General features: G+C 44.1%; 2 protein-coding genes across 6 annotated transcripts in view; one reads left to right on the top strand and one right to left on the bottom strand.

Moving 5' to 3' along the window:
• Positions 1-8,781, bottom strand: part of POMT2 (protein O-mannosyltransferase 2) — a 27,783-nt gene extending 19,002 nt beyond the window's left edge. For all 3 annotated transcript variants that reach the window (XR_012580724.1, XM_074542565.1, XM_026794943.2), the window contains exons 1-7: positions 8,381-8,781; positions 7,719-7,803; positions 6,833-6,937; positions 5,578-5,686; positions 4,574-4,682; positions 2,992-3,151; positions 352-458 (exon numbers count right to left, since the gene is read on the bottom strand). Coding sequence is in view for 2 of the 3 variants with exons in the window: in XM_074542565.1 (XP_074398666.1) it covers positions 352-458; positions 2,992-3,151; positions 4,574-4,682; positions 5,578-5,686; positions 6,833-6,937; positions 7,719-7,803; positions 8,381-8,766 (1,061 nt within the window). In the remaining variant the exon portion in view is untranslated. The remainder of the gene's footprint in view (positions 1-351; positions 459-2,991; positions 3,152-4,573; positions 4,683-5,577; positions 5,687-6,832; positions 6,938-7,718; positions 7,804-8,380) is intronic.
• Positions 8,557-17,749, top strand: GSTZ1 (glutathione S-transferase zeta 1). 3 transcript variants are annotated; one of them, XM_005479762.4, is made up of 9 exons: positions 8,557-8,699; positions 11,702-11,753; positions 12,329-12,396; positions 13,191-13,271; positions 13,729-13,854; positions 14,424-14,499; positions 15,274-15,326; positions 16,585-16,634; positions 17,386-17,749. In XM_005479762.4, exons 1-9 carry the CDS (start codon positions 8,679-8,681, stop codon positions 17,510-17,512), a joined length of 654 nt encoding a protein of 217 aa, XP_005479819.1. In that variant the 5' UTR covers positions 8,557-8,678; the 3' UTR covers positions 17,513-17,749. The 3 variants fall into 3 exon arrangements, with proteins under 3 accessions (XP_005479819.1, XP_074398667.1, XP_074398668.1); XM_074542566.1 differs by lacking the exon at positions 8,557-8,699 and adding an exon at positions 11,046-11,171; XM_074542567.1 differs by lacking the exon at positions 8,557-8,699 and adding an exon at positions 11,074-11,171 and having other exon boundaries at positions 11,706-11,753.

Below are 17,749 nucleotides of genomic sequence, written 5' to 3'. Positions count from 1 at the left end.
AGCCCTTCCTTCAAGCACACTCAGACTCTTTTAATCACAGCCATTTTTCAGGAATGCAATGAGTTTTTAATTACAAAAAGACAAAGAATGGAGTCAAGACATTTTCAGGTCCCAGAAAGAGAAGAGGAAAAAAATAAGACAGGAAGTTTCGTTAGGTTACTTGCTTGGCATTTCAGAAAGTCTCAAGCTCAATTTCACTGTCATCTTGGCCAGAGAGTTGGGGAAGGGGATTAAACAAAGACACAGCTTGTGGCTGTGCTACTGACACTGAAAGTGGACTACTATATAACCAATAGCCTTTAATTCAAAGCAAAGACAAGTAATTCTTCTGGAGAAAACATTGTGAAATACCTTCTATTTAACACTGCAAAATGAACAGCAAACATAGCCGTGTAGAGGGCAAGCGGAAGGAAGATGAGGCAGAGTACACGAGCCAGTAAATGCTTCCCAAACATCACCTGTAACAAACACAGTCTGGATCAAACAGTGCAGGAACAACTTCACTCCTGATTTCACAAGACTCTGAGCAGCAGTCCTGTGGCTGGAGCTTACCAGGTTGTAGAATTACCTCAGAAAGGCCCAGAGAGAGGTAAAAGCTGAGGCAGACCTTGCTGTGTATCTCCAAAAGTTGGAGCTGTGGTACCTCAAAATTTTAGGGTCGTGGGAAAAAAGACAAAACTAGGCAAGAGGAGAGTTTAGTGTTCCAAAGTGCTGAGCATCTCTAACTTTGGCAAGGAGGTTGGGCAGCCCTCATTGAAAATACTTGGAGAGCGAGGACCTTAACTGGTTTATCAGTGGTACACATCTTGACCCAAAATCCCAGCAAAGAGATGGCTCCCAAAATAGTAACTACCAAAGCTAAGCAAGAGGGAAAATGAAAATTTGTTCCCCCAATAAGTCTATGCAAATGTGAATGTAACCAGGACTTCGTGGGGATCTAGTTATACTTCACTTACAGAAATCATCTTGCTTAGCAAAGATGCTCTCACACTGCAACTTCCAGTGCTGCTCAGCCCGAAACTACAGAGAAGTCAGCAGCAAAACCTGTTCTTCATATGTCCCAAAATGAAAGCAAAATATTTTATTTCAACCAATTGAAAATATGTTTTGCAAACAGATGCCAAAGAAGCTATTACGTTTTCACATCCTACTGACACTGCTGATAGTAGAATAAATAATGTAAAATAGAGGGTGGATAATAAATAGCTGTGGAAGGAGAAAAAAATTAAATAGCAAAAACTGTTTGCTAAATGGCCACACTAACTTCAAAGTGGATGAGAGCAGATGCACTTGCTATTCTACATATTCTTTAACATACCTATCATTAAGCTAATCATTCTCCATCCTTTAGTACCAGAACCACTTAATTCGGAAGGAATGGAAAAAGCTGAACACATTGCAAAACTCAGCGAAGTCAACAAAGGAAAGAGCTGTTCAGTTCAAGTACTTCAGCAGAACTTAATAACCACTGGACACTTAGAAACTAATGCTGATTGATGGTACATAACCAAATATAGGCACTGGAGAGGCACATGAACTACCCTCCAGTTCCCTACTTAGAAAAGCCTCAATATGCTCTAATTTTCATGAAATGGTTTTCTTTAACTTCAAAGACTTCAATGCAAAGGCAAATAAAAGAAAGTGCATGTGAAAGACAGCAGTGAGCAAACCAGAACAATGGATCAACATAAGCTGAGAATTCTAGCAATCAACTTAGTCCCCAAAAAATTGCATGTAAATAATCATGAGAAGCTCCCTAACAAATGCAGAGGTAAGTTATTCAGGCTTTCAGGAGATTAATCCTCACCTTTTTTTTCCCCTCTCCTCAAGCACCAAGGTTGCCAAATAGCTATTCAGAACGCATCTACCTTCTGGAGTAAATTTCTTTACATATTCTAACACCCGGGGGTTTGCTGCCTTTGCTGCCAGTAGCACAAATGAAATCACTGTGCAGCTGTCTGCTGGCACAAAGCTTAGACATGATGGATTTGTTCTATTTCAAATGCAATTAACTGACTTTGCTCAAGAAGTGTTTCTCTGGAGTTGGAACATTGAATCTTTGCAGCCCATATTGTTCACATTAATCAAAGAAAACAAATCACACAGGAGGAATAGAGAAAGTCCCTCCCATGCTCCCACTGTTTATAGGACAAACGAGACAAAAACAGTAAGTGAAAAAAATAGAATTTTCAAGCTTCAAAACAGGCTGAGACAAGAGAAGAACTGAACACCTTTTAAAAGATATGAGTGAAGAATTTGTCTTCCTGCCGGTTGCAAGACAGCAAATGGTACATCAAGGCGTTTCTCCAAATGGCAGATTTCACACTTGGCAAACATAAAATGCAATATATTAGACCAGGACACTCAAACCCACTAGCAATTTTTTTAAAGCTTAGAAGAACTAAATGTGTGTGAAATCAAGCAGGCTATGGCTGTCTTCATCCTCTCAACTGGCTATGGATACTGCAGGTTGCAGAGCATTTCTGTGACTCGTGATGCTCCTGCTCTGCAGCCTCTGCCCCCTTACTCTCAGGAAGCAGAGCCTGAGCTCACGCTGCTTATGCAAACTAAGTGCTGCAAGACACACCTGATTGCCAAGTAGCACATACTCCTTGGAAGTACAGGTAACAGTGCTGGGCAACATCTTGCTTTGGGCCACTGTAAAGCCATTCCCAATGAGCATTTTTAGCTTAGACTGAAAATGTAGCCAACTGGAATGGTAACAGTTTCTCTCAGGAAAAAGTAACAATCTTTCTGCTGTGTTTGTATACTATAATATCCTGCTAACGTAAGTGTGGCTTTTTGCAAAAGTGTGGCAATAATTTTTTCATTATAACCTTAATTTCCTTTTTTCATCACCACATCAGATGCCCCTCTGCTGCAGACAGAGTATCTCTGTTTGGGTACTTGCAGGCTTGTCAAAGACCAGGAAAATTGCAAGCAAACAAAACAAATAAACCTTTAAAGTAAAGAAAAGTCTTTGAAACTCACCAGTGACAGGCTGAGGTTCCCCAGCAAGTCCCATAGGTCATAGATTGTGTTCAAGCCAACCAAGAGGACTACAAAAAGGCCAACAAATTTTACCCCCATTGCTCCAGCAAGGCTCACACCAGTCAGACTCAGCCAGAACCACCAGGAGGCAGAAAATGGCCTGCAGGACCAGTAGAGCGAGTCAGTAAATAAAATGATGGCTACATGAACAGGCAGCCTATGATCACAAAAATAAGTAACAGATCAGTTACCCCACAAAATTACAGTCCATCTTCTCAGGAACCCATAAGAAGTGGAAAAACAAGTTTTTCATGTAGTTTAGAATCACACAAGGATACTGGTTTCAGATACAGGCTTGTGAAGCCTTGATACTGGCTTCAAGTACACTTAAGCCAGGGGCAACCCTAGATCTCCCATTCAATGATGGAAACACAGATAGCAGGTACAAGCTAAAATACTAGTGTGAAGAAAGTCTGACTACATGGATGTTCTGGAAACAGAAACAAGAACTTTGCTCCATAAAGCGCAAACTTAATTCTCTTTAGGGACATGGGGAAGAACAAGAGGCAAAGAGCAGCCTACTGTACTAAAGCAAGAAAGCCTTAGCAGAAAACATCTATCCAAAACACAAACAAAAACTGCAGCAAAAAGCAAGCAAATTATAAACTGACATAAAACTGAACCATAGAAAAGAGATGAGAAAAAATGACAGCAGAATTTAAAACCTTTTTCCTTCTGATTCCTAATGCCTTGACACTTTTATTTCAACTAGACAAAATCCCCATGACCTGCTAAGCAACATGAGAGCTAGCGTTGGCTTTTAATTTGTAGAATATCAACTACTTTGACAACAGGATTAATTCTAAGATATGAAAACCAAATTCACATCAAGGCACACAAAGCTGATCAAGCACTGCCCTGTAATTTAGTGCTTGCATTTCCTGGGGAATATGCAGTAGATAAGGATGGCCTTGGACAGTGTACATGATGCTGCAGGCTGCATTTCAGCCACACAAACTGCAGACACACTAAGATCGATACGATCAGTTCTTGAATGTTTCATGAAATAAAAACTGCTCATATATAACACAGAATTTCAACTTTTTATGTCTTTGAATTTGGGATGCATTTCAAGGAAACTACTCTGTGCAGCCCAGCCACAAAGAAGCCCTCTGACACATCCCAATAGCTATAAACCACCACCCTTTCTGGATGGGTCTATAGCAAATATCCTTAGCAACTGGACTACTTTATTCAGAATCATCCTGGCTATATTTTCCTCTAAGTTTTTGTAGCCATTGCTCTAAACCAAACAAATTACACTATTTACCTCAGACAGCAGGACTTTTAAAGGTGCTTACAGTCACAGGTAAATTTGTGTACTACAGGCACAATATTTTCTCCGGAACTACACAGACCCTCAGAGTAAAAATTTCTCTCTGCTATCAACAGTCATTTTCAGCTTCAAATTTCCTGAAATAATCTCATTTCAGCCACTCACACATAACCAATGGCAGCTATTACTTTAACTGTGTGAAAGTTAAATACCTATAGTTTAACAAAATTATCATCCTTATCTTACCTGTCTGCACAGCTGTTACATTTCACCATACTCAGAACAGCTCCCATGAGAAAGAACATTAGAATGGGATCCAGCAGAATATACTGGGACAATGTAATACAGCCTGTATCTGCAAAGAGACACACAGCAATGTCAGAAAGACTTGCAGTTCCAAAATGAATCTCAGATTGTGGGAATCCAGCTTCCACAATCTAGTCAAGACAAGAAGAAGGCAGGAAATTTTAGAAACAGAAGGAGATCATAACATTTCATCTTCTACCTGAATAACAAAGGAAAAAAAAAACCCAACAAAACAAAACTAAAAACAAATACAAGAACAAAAGGCAGTACAGCAGTATCTGTGAAACACCATTTGGAAAGTGCTGATAACATATTCAGATGGAGAGGATTACAGCCAGCAATTATCTACCTAAGGCATCACCATAGTGCCAGAGGATGCCAGAGGAGAAGTGATCTTTCAGACGGTACCTATAAAAAATAAATATGGCTTTGATATTTAAAGTCTCCATTTCTCAATACCTGTGTGTCCTTACAAAACTCCTATTTTGGAAAACTTCATTTGCAAGGTCAATTTCTCCCCTTGGCTCAGTTCAACAAGGAACTTTATTAATTTCTTATTGTGAACTCTTCTAAAGTAATGCAGGGGCTGTTAAAGATCTCTATAATTCATACAGGAAACATCAATATTTCATTGGTGGGTAAATTCATTTCTGACCACCCACCTTACAAAAATTTTTAAAATTAAGGTGCAATCTAACCCAGTTCTGTGGTTGTGCAAATAACAGAAGTACACCTATGAACTAAACAAGACTGTGAAGTTCTTAAGGGGACCACGAAGTAAGAAGCCTCATACACATATACATTTAAAAAAGTGAAATTACTTTGCTTTTGAGAAAGTCTCTCATTAACCCAAATATCCCCTGGTTAGGTAACACATGGTAATGCAGAAATTAAACTATCTGAACAATTAAGATACTCAATTTTGCTGTAGCAGGAACACCTACCAAAAATAAGGATGAAAGCCGTGAGTAAGGCTGCTGGCAGTGACTTTGACAGTTCCAACACTGTGAGGTAGGCAAAAGGAACCAGGCAGGAGCCAAGAAATGCACAAAACTGCAGGAAAAGATCATAGCAGAAATTATAACCCCACCCATGTGGGATAAGAGCTCGCACCATTTCCTTTCCTTCATCTTCCATGCCTACAACAACAGGAGGTGTTGCAGCAGCTGACCCGAGTCTCAAAGAACATCGGACAAAAGCCAACTGAACAAAGACACTGCTCAGAGGACAGAAGCTTACTCTGCTCTGCAGTGGTGTCAGTAACAACAGCCAGTCACACTCCTGCTAGACTACACCAGATATTCATAAATGGATGCATCAAGGAGGTGCACTACATATCCATTACAGTCTTTTTTTAACAAGATACTAGGGTATGAAAGTTAAGAACAAAATACACTTGCACCTTATATCTTTAGCAGACCAGATTCCCCTCTCCTACACAAATCATACCAAGGATAGTTGGAGGAGAAAGAGAAGAAATCAAAACAAAAGAAAGCAAGACCACAGTAGAATTTATTATCTTTTTTGTCTGTTTCTGGTACCTCTCCCACCTTTGGCTCAGGGAAATGTAAAACCATTAACTTCTGGAAACTAAACTAAGAAAACATGCCTTCCTAGCTTTTAGTTTTCTTTCTAGGTAATAGCAATTGGCCACTGTTTCTCCTTTTGACTTTTGTGCTGTCAGTTATATGGCTCTTCATCTTCCTAAAAAGCAGCAGAGCCAGGGTTTCAGATCAAATACAACTCTGAATTCTGCCCTGCTGTCCTAGGGTCCATCAGTGTGCTCAGCTTGGTGTCACCAGTGGTGGCAAAGTGCAGGTGACAGTGGATGACCCTGGCTTTTTGATACCCTTGGCTCCCCAGGAGATTAGCCAGGCACAGTGGAGTGAGAGAAGCTCAAACTCAGCAATGTTTGCTTTGCAGACAAGGCAAGGTATCCATCCCATGCAGCAGTGTAGTCTCACTAATTAGCAGGAAGAGCTGCCCTCAATTTTCACCTTAATTTCTTACCTGGCCTTTCAGAGACACATTAAGACTTATTCACAATAGAACCACTAGCACTTTTAAAGGAGCTTAAAGACAAGGCACAAGGCTAAACAGACCTCTGACCTGATCAAGGAGAACTGTTCTTATGATGGAACACTGTACTAAAAGGCACAGGACAGCTAACCAGCTTGACAGGAGCGTGCAGAGCCTTACCCCTCTCATCCCTACGTAGTTGTGCTGCTCATATCGATCCCCTGGCTTTTGGAAAGGAAATGTACCATCATATCCACTAAGGTAGCCAGCAAGTCCAATCAGCATCTGAAGAGAAAACGTGAAAAAACTGGTCAGGAAAATCACACTGGAGGAAAAAGTATCCAGGCCAGCAGCAGGTAAGATTTTTATAGAAGGCCCATTGATTCAGAGGACAAATAATTCAGACACATCATCCAAAAAAAGAGTTTATTTACAGAAATCATTTACATCCATACTGCTCTTCGTCTTAAGGCAAAATCAGAATTTTTTTTGCAACAGACTATAAGGCTGACTGCAAGCTCAAGGAAAATAGCAAGTGTGGAGTTGAGCAGAGAGAAACTGTTAAGTCTCCCATAGATCCCTACCTGTTTAGTTTCAGGAGACTCAGTCTGAAAGAAAGATAACTTTTAAAAGGCAGGAGGATGCACCTCCATCCACACTACACACAGTTGCTAAAACAAGTTCATTTACAGAACAGGAATCAATGCTCTCAGGGTCATTTGTGGCAGGCATTTCATTTGCTCACAAGTTATCAGGAACTGTTTGCTTCCTTTAAAATGTAGACTTCTATTACATATGCCCCCCAAGTGTGACATTGATTATTTCATGTCAAGCCTTTCAAAAACCCAACATACAATACTGTTTGGTATTCTTATATTTGAAGCATTTTTTGTGAGAACAAAAAGTTGCAAGCTGAGGCTCCGGACACAGAATGCAAATTGCTGTGGTGTCAACAACAACAGTTAGGAAGGACTTTGTTGTTCACCACATCCTTTGGCCAGAAGGCAGAGACTTTTATTGGCCCACTCCTGTGGCTTCTGAAACATGCAACAGAAAAGCAGTTTACCTTCCCCAAAGGGGGATGGACATCAAAGAAGAAGGTCCGATTAATGTAGTAACTTCCCATCTTCCCAAAATGAGTTTCATCCCAACTAGAAAAAACACACCAACAAAACACAAACCACAATAACCAATCTGCTACAATGGTGAAGAGAGTTTAAAAAAAAATCCAGGAAGATCTTTTTACTTATGCTTTTTATATTATAGAGGGATACTGTCATATATTCCATATGAGACAATGCGTTATACTCAGTGGGAAATCATGGACAGCACTGCAGCCATTGTAGCAAAGGTCCTTTTTTTAAGGAGTTTTATATTATCACTGCAAAACCTCCAAGGTTTGCCAAAAGGTTTGCCCTTTTGCTTTCAAATTGACCTTAGAGGTTTAAAAGTATGCTTGCTGCACAAAGATCCCCAGGACGCCCTCCCCGGTACGCGGTGCCCTCCTGCAGCACGGCCCGAGAGCAGCGGGGAGGGCGCGGGGGCCGGCCCGGGCTAGCCGGAGAGCGCAGCCCTGCCCTGCGGCCCTCGCTGCCGTGTCCCGTCCCCCACCTGCCGGGGGTGCAGTCCCGGCCTCTGTGGCCGGCAGAAGGCGGACATGCACCCACTCGCACCGCGGGGCCCGGGCAGCGCCCGGCCGGAGAGGCGCACGCCCCGCCCGGCCCGTACCATACGTGCGGCGGCTCCCGCAGGCGGTGGAAGCGGGAGGCGAAGCTGAGGAGGGTGACGAGGGCCAGGGCGGCCGGGCGGGTGGCGGCGGGCGGGGCGGGGCGCGGCGGCGCCCCCGGCCCCCGGCGGGGCTCCCGCTGCCGCGGCGGCATCCGCGGGCACCCGCCGCGCGCTGCACCGCGCCGGGCGCGGCGCATGCTGGGCCGGAGTGCGGCGGGGCGCGGGGCACGCCGGGGGATGCAGTCCCGGCCGTGCGGTGCCCGCAGCCGCCGAGCCCTGAGCGCAGGCCGGGACGGCGATGAGCGCCGCCGCCGCCAAGGTACGCGGCGCCTGCTCCGCGCTCTCCCCGCGGGCGGGAGGGGAGCGGGGGGCGATGGTGGCGCCATGGCCGGTGGGAGCGGGGCTTGGGGCGGCGGCTCTCTGGCTTTGGCCTGCCCGGGCCTCGCTCGGTTTGGCCTCGTCGCCGGCTGTGGCTTGTGGTGCCCCGGGAAGCCGGGACGGCGGGTCCCGGGAGGAGCGCGTCCCCGCTACCCCGGCCGGCACCCGTGTGTCTGTCGCAGTGGAAAGCGAGGAATTTAACCCCGTGCTGAATAAAATGATTCAGTGTGCTGGTGCTTTTAGCCGTGCTCCTTACTTAGCATATTTTATTGGCGTGCACTGTTCACACCAATTCCTGCTGAAGAGTTACTGAGAATTTAGGAGCAAATCTGTTCTTTCTGCTTTCCATTTGAACCCAGCAGAGTACAAGCTGTGCCTTTCGGGCACCGAGGTGTCCCCTAGGGCAGCCCCCAAGGAGCAGCAGATGTGTGCAGGCTGCTGGGCTTGGTGGGTCTCAGGAAAGGTGAGAGATTTGGCCTTTCCAAGGGCATCCCATATATCGCCTGGAAAGAGGTGATACCCAGAGTCGACCGTACTACTCTGAAGAAGACAGAAAACCTAAGAGGTCCACATACAAAGTTAGGGGCGTTTCTTCTGTCTTTCACAACAGGGAAGTGTGTTTCCCAAATTTTTACTCTGGACTGGTATTTAAGCCCAAAGTTTCCTCACTGGTTGCCAGAAATGAAAACAGAACCAAACCAGAACTCTCAGTAGACATCAAGCAAACCCTGTCCTCCCACATCTTCCCAGCTCCAACCAGGCTAAACTGCAGGGTTTGGGGATTTTATCCCACAGGGTTGAAAATGCAGGAAATTCTTTCCTGAGACTTCCCTGGACCATACTCAGCATTTCCTCAGAGGAAATGCTGGCAGTGTCGCTCTGGGATCTGTCCACTAATCACAAAACATTTCTGTTGTCTGTAGTCTTTACTTAACTGATTATTTTTGCCTGTGGTCTGCCTTGCTGCTAGGAGCAAAACAGCATGAACTCAAGAGATCACTCCATGCCCCAGCCTCTGGAGACAGTTCCCAGCTGAACCATGGGTTGGTTTCCATGCTCTTTTTGGTGAAATCCCCAGGGCCTTGAAATTATAGAGCAGTGCAATTAGCATAGCACAGTTTATTCAAAATGATAGCATAGGCTGTAAAACCAAAAAAGAACTGCAGAGAGAATCAGGAAAAATGTCTCTGCTGGCTGAGAGGCCAGAGTCCAAAATAGACATAGTGAAGGACATGAATTTCTGAGCCAAAAAATCATTAGCAAGGTCCTCAGGAAATGCAAGTAAAATTAGTATCTCATGACTGCTCTATTTTCTCTTTTGAAGCCTTAGTTTCTGTTTCTTTCCCTGAAACTCACCAGGCTAGACATTTGAAAAATGATCATAGCTGATATTTCTAATGCCCTGATCCCAGGAGAATTTTAGAAAATCAGTAAATATTTTATCCACTTAAGTGTTACCAGTACTTTCCATCTCTTTCCTCCTCACTTATAAATCTGAGTAATTCAGTCAAAGACATACCTCATTTGAAGTTATTTGAGCCAATCTAAACTGTAAGAGAAGCATGAACTTTACAAAGAGGACTGGAGCACAGAGATCACCAGTGTCTCTGGTTTTCTGTTGACAGACTATAATTGAGCATATCTGTGCATTCTTTTGTCTTGCTGCTAAATCTCTGAGAAATCTTCTATGCATTTTGAGTGGGTAGAGACACAGAGAGACCTATGGCATGCCATGGAATCTGTGTAAGCAAGGAGAGACATGATTAAAGTTTATTTAGAGACATACAGGGATACCAATTTCCTGTGTGGAAAGAAAAAGCTCTGACACCAAAAAAAAAGTGCAGTCTTTTATTTTACACTGAGTTGGTCTGAGGTCAGAGTAGCAGCTCCTCCCATATCTGCAATGTAGAAAATCCCCTGTACTGGCCCATACTGGCGGGAGGGGAGCTACAGGAGAACACGATGGAATCTTCCTGCAAAGGCAGCCCATTCCCAGAGCTAGCAATCATTCCCTAGTGAAAAATAAATTCTGCATGCAGCTTTGGTTTTAATTTTTTGTTCTCCAGGGTTAGATTTCTGCATTGGCAACTGGTGACAGCTTGTGAGGCTCTCCAGACACCTTATTTATGTCTGGATGAAAAGCTATGGAAAAAAGAATGGTTCCCAAATGGGCTTCCAAGCTTAAATCTTGTTAATGGTTTTAATATCAGGGCTGAGAGAGGGTGACTGCAGTGACTCAGGATTGAATCTCATTGGCTGGTTTTTGTGTCCTGGGCACAGACTGGGGGGCAAAGTCCTTATTGGTTTTAAGAGAGAAGCCTTTCCCCATGCCAGCTGAGTTAAAAGGGAAAACACAGAGGTTGTTTTTATTTCGTGGAGGCAACTGCACACACTTACCATGGCATCTGAAAAGGTGAGAGTTTGGACAGGGTGGAAGCATCTGGGAAGGCTGCCTTAGTCTCATAGTTCAGGTAGAGATGAATTGTCTGTCTTCATGGCTTTCATCTCAAACAGCAGAAGCTCTTATTGTTTGGAAAGAAATCTGGCTTTTCCCTGCATGGCTGCAAAAGCTATTTCATATCATACAAATACCCAGGTCCTTAGTACAATCAGTACAGAAATTGTTTCAGAAATCTAAGATGGGACAGAAGTTAGCAATATTGGATAGGGACAAAGAGGGAAGCTTTACAGGGACTAATTTCAAGGTCATTTTTGCATTGCTGGAAACATCAGGTGCAACTGGATAATGAGAAGGCTATTATGAGAGACAGTGATGCTACCTGTATGCCCAAATCAGGAACAGTTACTTTCAGAAAGGAGCCCTCTCCTCCAAACATTGCTCTCCCCTTAGAGTTCCTGAAATGCCTTCTGCTCATGCATTCTTTCCCTTACATTCAATACCTGGTGCTCCCAGCATATAACCTTTTATCTTTCTCTCCCCAGCCAGTACTTTACAGCTATTTCCGAAGTTCCTGTTCTTGGAGAGTGCGAATCGGTAAGATTCAGTGTTCATCTCTCTTTTTTTGTCTCAGTATTGCAGCATCCTCCCCTTCACTTACCCAATTAATCAATCACTTATTAACAGAGAGGTCAGCAAACATGAGCCTGGAACAGTGAGGCCTCTCCTCATGGGGAGGGTGGGGAAGAGAGCATCTTACCTGCAGCAGGTGGAATAGAGGGGAACAGATAAGAGGGCTTCACGATGCTGCCTCAGACTCTGGCCTGCCCAGGTCATGAGAGCTACGCAGGGCTGGGAATGGTCCCTACTGAGACAGAAAGGTTTTAAAGCTGAGCACATGGTCCTGCCCTCTATAAGCTGAATCAGGAAGGGCTGTGCTGCAAAGAGTTGCAAAGCTTATTTTGAAAAATGCGGTGGTTTTGGCAGGACTGGTCTTTAGTACTTTGGTCCTTCATGTGCCAGAGCACTGTCTTCTCAGTAGACTTAGGCCACCCTCCTTGAGGGAGAGGGTAATTTTTTCCAAATGTAGATGCCAACATTCTCCTGAGCCCATTACCAATGAAACTGGTCCCAGTGTAGCTGTCTGAAGCTGTACACTCTGCTCTCCCTAGCACTGGCTCTGAAAGGAATTTCCTATGACCTGGTCCCAGTGAATCTCATTAAGGATGGAGGACAGCAGGTAAGGATAAAAATACCACTGCTCTCTCCAGGGTACTGAACTTGGGGATCATTAGGAGACTTGAGATTAGCACTAGAAAGTTCACAGGCAAAGTTACTGAATTCCTCACCACTTCTTTGTAATTAATAGTTGCTTTCAGCCAGTATTCCCTGTCATGTGAGACAGGAGGAGAATACGACTGCAGGAGACTAGAGGCTTTTTCCTCTCTCAGACATTTGTGGCTGAATCCATAAGGCTGAAGATCTTTTGCTTACCATGATACAACTAAATATATCTCGAGCACAGACTTCAGAGAAGCTGCCCCACACTTTAAACAGACTCAGCCTGATTCAATTAGCAACAGAAGATGCAGGGAGGCAGGGATGTCCAAGAGATGCTAAATTATATTGCAGGAGGCTGAAAAGGGCCTATGAAAGGAAGAGGTGGCTTGCCAAAAGAGATCTTGACTGAGGCCTTACTTGGGGGTCATTAGGAGGGAGTTGTGCACCTCGTGGTACCATGGGCTCAGGAAGAGTTGGACAACTGGGACAGTAGTGGTGGCACTGATGCAGTACCACTGGGCATTGCAGTGGTGCTTTATCAAGAGATAATGCAGTCTGGGCCAGGATGCAGTGATCCCTGAGCCCTAGTGAGAGCTTAGTAGGCTAATAGTACAGCATAATTTACTGCAAAGATTAATATTAAGGTAGAGAGAAAAAGAAGGAAAAAAAATTTGGTAACTGGGTTCTGGGAGAAGAAAACAAGGAAGAATAATTTCTTATTGCCCTAGAGTAATTTCAGGTTTGTTTCCACAGTTTTCTGCTGAATTCAAGGCACTGAATCCAATGCAGCAAGTCCCAGCCTTGAAAATTGATGGCATCACCCTTTCTCAGTCTGTGAGTTATGAGCCACATCCCTGTTAAACTTTTACTCCAGCCTGCTGCCCAATCTGCATGGGATAGCTTTGTCCCATCTTTTTCCCCAGAGCTCTCACCTATAAATGGGAAAAGAGGTAGCATTTATGGTCCCACTTGGGAACAGAAATAGCACATATTCCTTGATGGGAAACTACTGCCAAGGATTAAAGTTCACTTCTGCTTTGGTTCATCACTCCACCTTTAACAAAGCAGTCTGACTTCGATGGCTGTTCCATGGTTTGCCTGAAATTACAGCTGGATGAAATGACAAGGTCACAGGCAGATGTCAGAGGGGTTATTCTGTTCTTTGGGTTGGTAACAAACTGCATGCAAAACCTGTTGTATTGTCTTGGATCAGCTCCCCTTTCCCAGGTGTCCAGGATGTGAAGTTTTCCTTGGCTCTGCAATAACCTTCCATTATCTCTGTTCATTACAGCTAGCTATAATTAATTACCTAGAAGAGACACATCCTAACCCCAGGCTCCTGCCCCAAGATCCAAAGAAGAGAGCCCAAGTCAGAATGATCGCTGATCACATTGCCTCTGGCATTCAGCCACTCCAGGTACTGCCATGTCAGATCCATGCAAGTGAGAAAATCAGAAAGAATTTCTGTCTCTGAAATTTCTCAGTCTCCTTAAATTGTTACCAGCCAACCAGGTGGCAGAATTTCAGACTGGTGTGCTAGCAGATAAAATCTGCTTAACCTCTGCCTGATCTAGATACCAATGGCACCAATACAGTATTTCCAAAAAAGCAAATACTATAGCATCCCAGGGTTCTTTCCAGAAAAAACTGAATCCATATGGTTTTACTGCTGAGTCTAGGATGTTTTAGGAAGAAGAGAATTGAGGAGCTGAAAGGGAAGAGGCAAAGGGATACCCTGGCAACTGTTACAGAAGGGTAGTGTCAAGAGAAGGATACAGCAGGGTGCATGATTCAGTGCAGGTGAGGTCAGGGCTGACCCAACCAAGTGAACGCAGGCCAGCCTTGGCAACTGAGTTCAGGCCACCCCTAAACTCAAGGGTCCAGCCTTGGCAACCCCTCATCTCCCCTCTCCTCCACTGGATGACACAGTGGGTAAGATCCTGCCAGCAGTAGTTATCTAACCTAGAGATTGCTTTGCCTTCACAGAACCTGAATGTCCTGAAACAAATGGGGGAGAAAAAGATGGAATGGGCTCAGAACTGTATCATGTCTGGCTTTCAAGGTACATCCCACATCCAAAATGATCAGTATTTCACCTGATCTTACAAAATGCTACACCCTGGCATTCTACTCATCTTTTTCAAGTGGAACCACAGATATTCCTAGGCTGGTGTGCTGGGGTCCTGCCTTGCTGGCAGACACAGTGCTCTCCCTGCCCAGACTCACTTGTCCAGGACTGGTAGCTCCCCAGGATCTCAGAGCAAAGATGTGCACATGGAAGAGGGGAACCTGATGCCATCCTGCACATTGCAGCAGTTGATTCATTCTGAAGCACCAGGGCTCACAGCACTTCTAAAGTTCTTCATATACATAGATAGGATTTTGTAATTGGACACCTAATAGCAAACTCCCACAGAGTTTAGCAAGTAGCAGAGTATTTCTTTGCCTTTTTGAGAGAAATAAAGTGCTTTTGGTTCCCTCAAAATCCTTTCCCCCGTGTGCCACAATGACAGGCCCATCTTCGCTTCCTGACACACACAAACTGACTGAACCTTTGCATTTTCCCCCTCCCCAATCACGCATTTCTACATTAACCTCATAGTATTTCAAGTGTATTGTCTAAAGCAGCTGAAAGCACCCTGGGTCCAAAAAAGCTGAAGAACCCTAAAGACTCCCATAACTATAGTAAGATTTCCATTCCTTCTAGTTTCTCCCAAAATACTCCTTTTTCATATTCTGCTCAGGGTTAAAATGTCCTTGTACTTAATTCCCAGTCTGGAAAGTGTTTGGTGTCCCTTTCTATTGACTCATTCCAGTGTACCACCTCTCTTAACAGCACTGGAGCAGGTTCTGCAGCACACTGCTGGACGCTACTGTGTGGGGGATGAAGTAAGTATCTGAGAGAGCCCTGTGTGCTACTGCAGGACTGAAAAGCCCAGTACCTTCCCCTAAATAAGGAAAGAAAATTAGCTGAGGAGACAAGAGCACAACCCCATCCAGTTCCTAGAATTACATGCAGTGCCTTCACCATAACAAAGAACAGCTGCATGGATGCTACTTAGGCCATTACTGACTGGCAGAGAGTTATGGAGATGTTTACTTGTCCCTGCCTATAACCTGCTGGTGGCCAGATTCTGCAGCTGTATCTAGGATCTGGCTGGTACTACAGGATGTGGAAAAAGAGGATCTATCATTTCATCTTTATGGGATTTGGACTTCAACATGTCCTGTCATACAGACAAAGCTTGGCTCAAGAAACTTGGTTCAGTTGTTAGCTCTGTTCTATGGAACCTTTAACCAACTTGTATTTTTCTGCTCCGATCATCCAGTTTTAAGATAGACAGATTTCACAGAGCTCACATAAAAGCTGTTCTGACCCTTACCAAACTAGGCCTTTTCCATTTATTGGTTCTGCTGCCAGGCAAAAGATCTTTCCTATAAAAGCCTTAGAAAAAAAGGAAGGCTCCTGCATTATTCTGGGATGCAGAGAATTGTATAGCAGCAGCCTTATGGAGCCCTTGATAGGCAAAAGCTACTTACAAGATCTAATGTTGGAGAATAACATGTGCTTTGAGAGGCACCCAGGGCTTTGTGACCTGGGGAGCAGGGTGGAAGCAGCTGCCTCTGTCTGTGCAGACAGGCAGCCAGCAGCACTGCCATTAAGTCTTCCTTTCAGATTGCAAGTCTCTGAGCCTGTGTACAGAGGCCCTATCACATATCAAGTCTTGATGTTGGCAGGACCTGCTTTATACTCCTGCAGTGCAAACAAGCAAAATTTATTTAACTTTTTCCAGCCATGCAAACACCCCTCTCCCTCCATCACCTCCCTCTGCAGCTTGCCAGCAGATGTGTTTGCTTAGAGGTAGTTGCCATAGAAGCACAGTGTCCTTGAGGTCATAATGATCAGCTGGTAAATATAAAGCTCCCTAAAATCTTATGGCTTCTCTTAGTAACTGCAATGAAGTTCTTTTTCTTGTACTGTTGCTGTAGTATTAATGCTGAATTAAATAATTCGATCATCATGACAACTCCTCTGTACTGGCTGATAAAATAATTTCTGTCCTGGTCTTAAAGTCTGCCACCACTGGGAAGTGTGAGGGGACAGGCTCTGAGTTGTTCTAACCTCTTTTCTCTGCTATATTTGCAGGTTTCCATGGCTGATCTGTGTTTAGTGCCTCAAGTTGCCAATGCTGAAAGGTAATTAAGGCTAAGTTTGAGATATTCTTCAACACATCTACTTATGCTGGGCTGTCAGAGCTTACTTCTGCTGCTCCTTATGCCTGTTAGAAAGTATCCCTCCTGCCTGCCCTGTCCACTTACGTGTCTTCTCTCCACAAGTTTTCCTACTTCATAAATACTGTCTCTTTTGGAAGTAGTGAATTGTGGTCTCCTCTTAGAGGCCCCTGGGGAAACCTGATCTATGACCTTAGAAAAGCTGAGGTTGCCCACACTCCATGTTCTCTGTCCCTGTTTTCTTTATTCTTACACTGCATACAGGGAAAAGATTAATCTTTTAGATTTTATTTAAAGCCTCAAACCCATACAAGTAGGCTGCATGATTCCCAGGAAAAGCAGTGTCTTCTTACTTTGTGCTGCACATCATGTAAAAATCTGGTGAAAATCACACAATCATAGAATGAGTTTGGGGTTGGAAGGGAATTCTGGAGGTCACCCAGTCCAATTTCCCTGCTAGAGGATGTGGCACAGGATTGCATCCAGCTTGGTTTTGACTATCTCTAAGAGAAGGAGACTTTACAACCTATCCAGGCACTGATTAATCTCTCTAGCATTTGTTTGTAAACCTACAGGGATGAACCTTTTCTGTTAGTGTACACGCCTGTGAGATTCTCCCATACTAGGCAGGCCTATCACACTGCTCTGCACTTCTGCTCACTGCTGCACTGCCTCTCCAACTCTTAGCACTTCACAAATTCTTTTCCTTTTACAGATTCAAAGTGGACATGGGTCCATATCCCACAATAACCAGAATAAATAAAGCTCTCTTGGAGTTAGAGGCCTTCAAAACAAGCCACCCTTCCCGGCAGCCAGATACTCCTGCAGAGCTGCGAGCTTGAAGCCTTTCTGCTCATTAAGTCCACAAAGCTGCCATGATAAAGAAGACAACACCTACAGGATGAGTAGGACTTTAGTGCCAGTGCCTTCCCTTTCATCTGGGTGGGAAGGACAGAGGACCTGGAAATAGTGTGGATGACTTATAGGAGCTATGCCTGTGCTGGAATACGTGCAGCTACTAGTTTTTTCTATGCAGTCTATCTCCATGAAGCAGATTAAAGCAGAAGTATCCATAATGA

The sequence above is a fragment of the Zonotrichia albicollis genome, chromosome 6, assembly GCF_047830755.1.
Source record: "Zonotrichia albicollis isolate bZonAlb1 chromosome 6, bZonAlb1.hap1, whole genome shotgun sequence".
NCBI lineage: Eukaryota > Metazoa > Chordata > Aves > Passeriformes > Passerellidae > Zonotrichia > Zonotrichia albicollis.
Note: the sequence above shows the minus strand (reverse complement) of the source record. Positions and strands in the feature narration are given on the sequence as shown.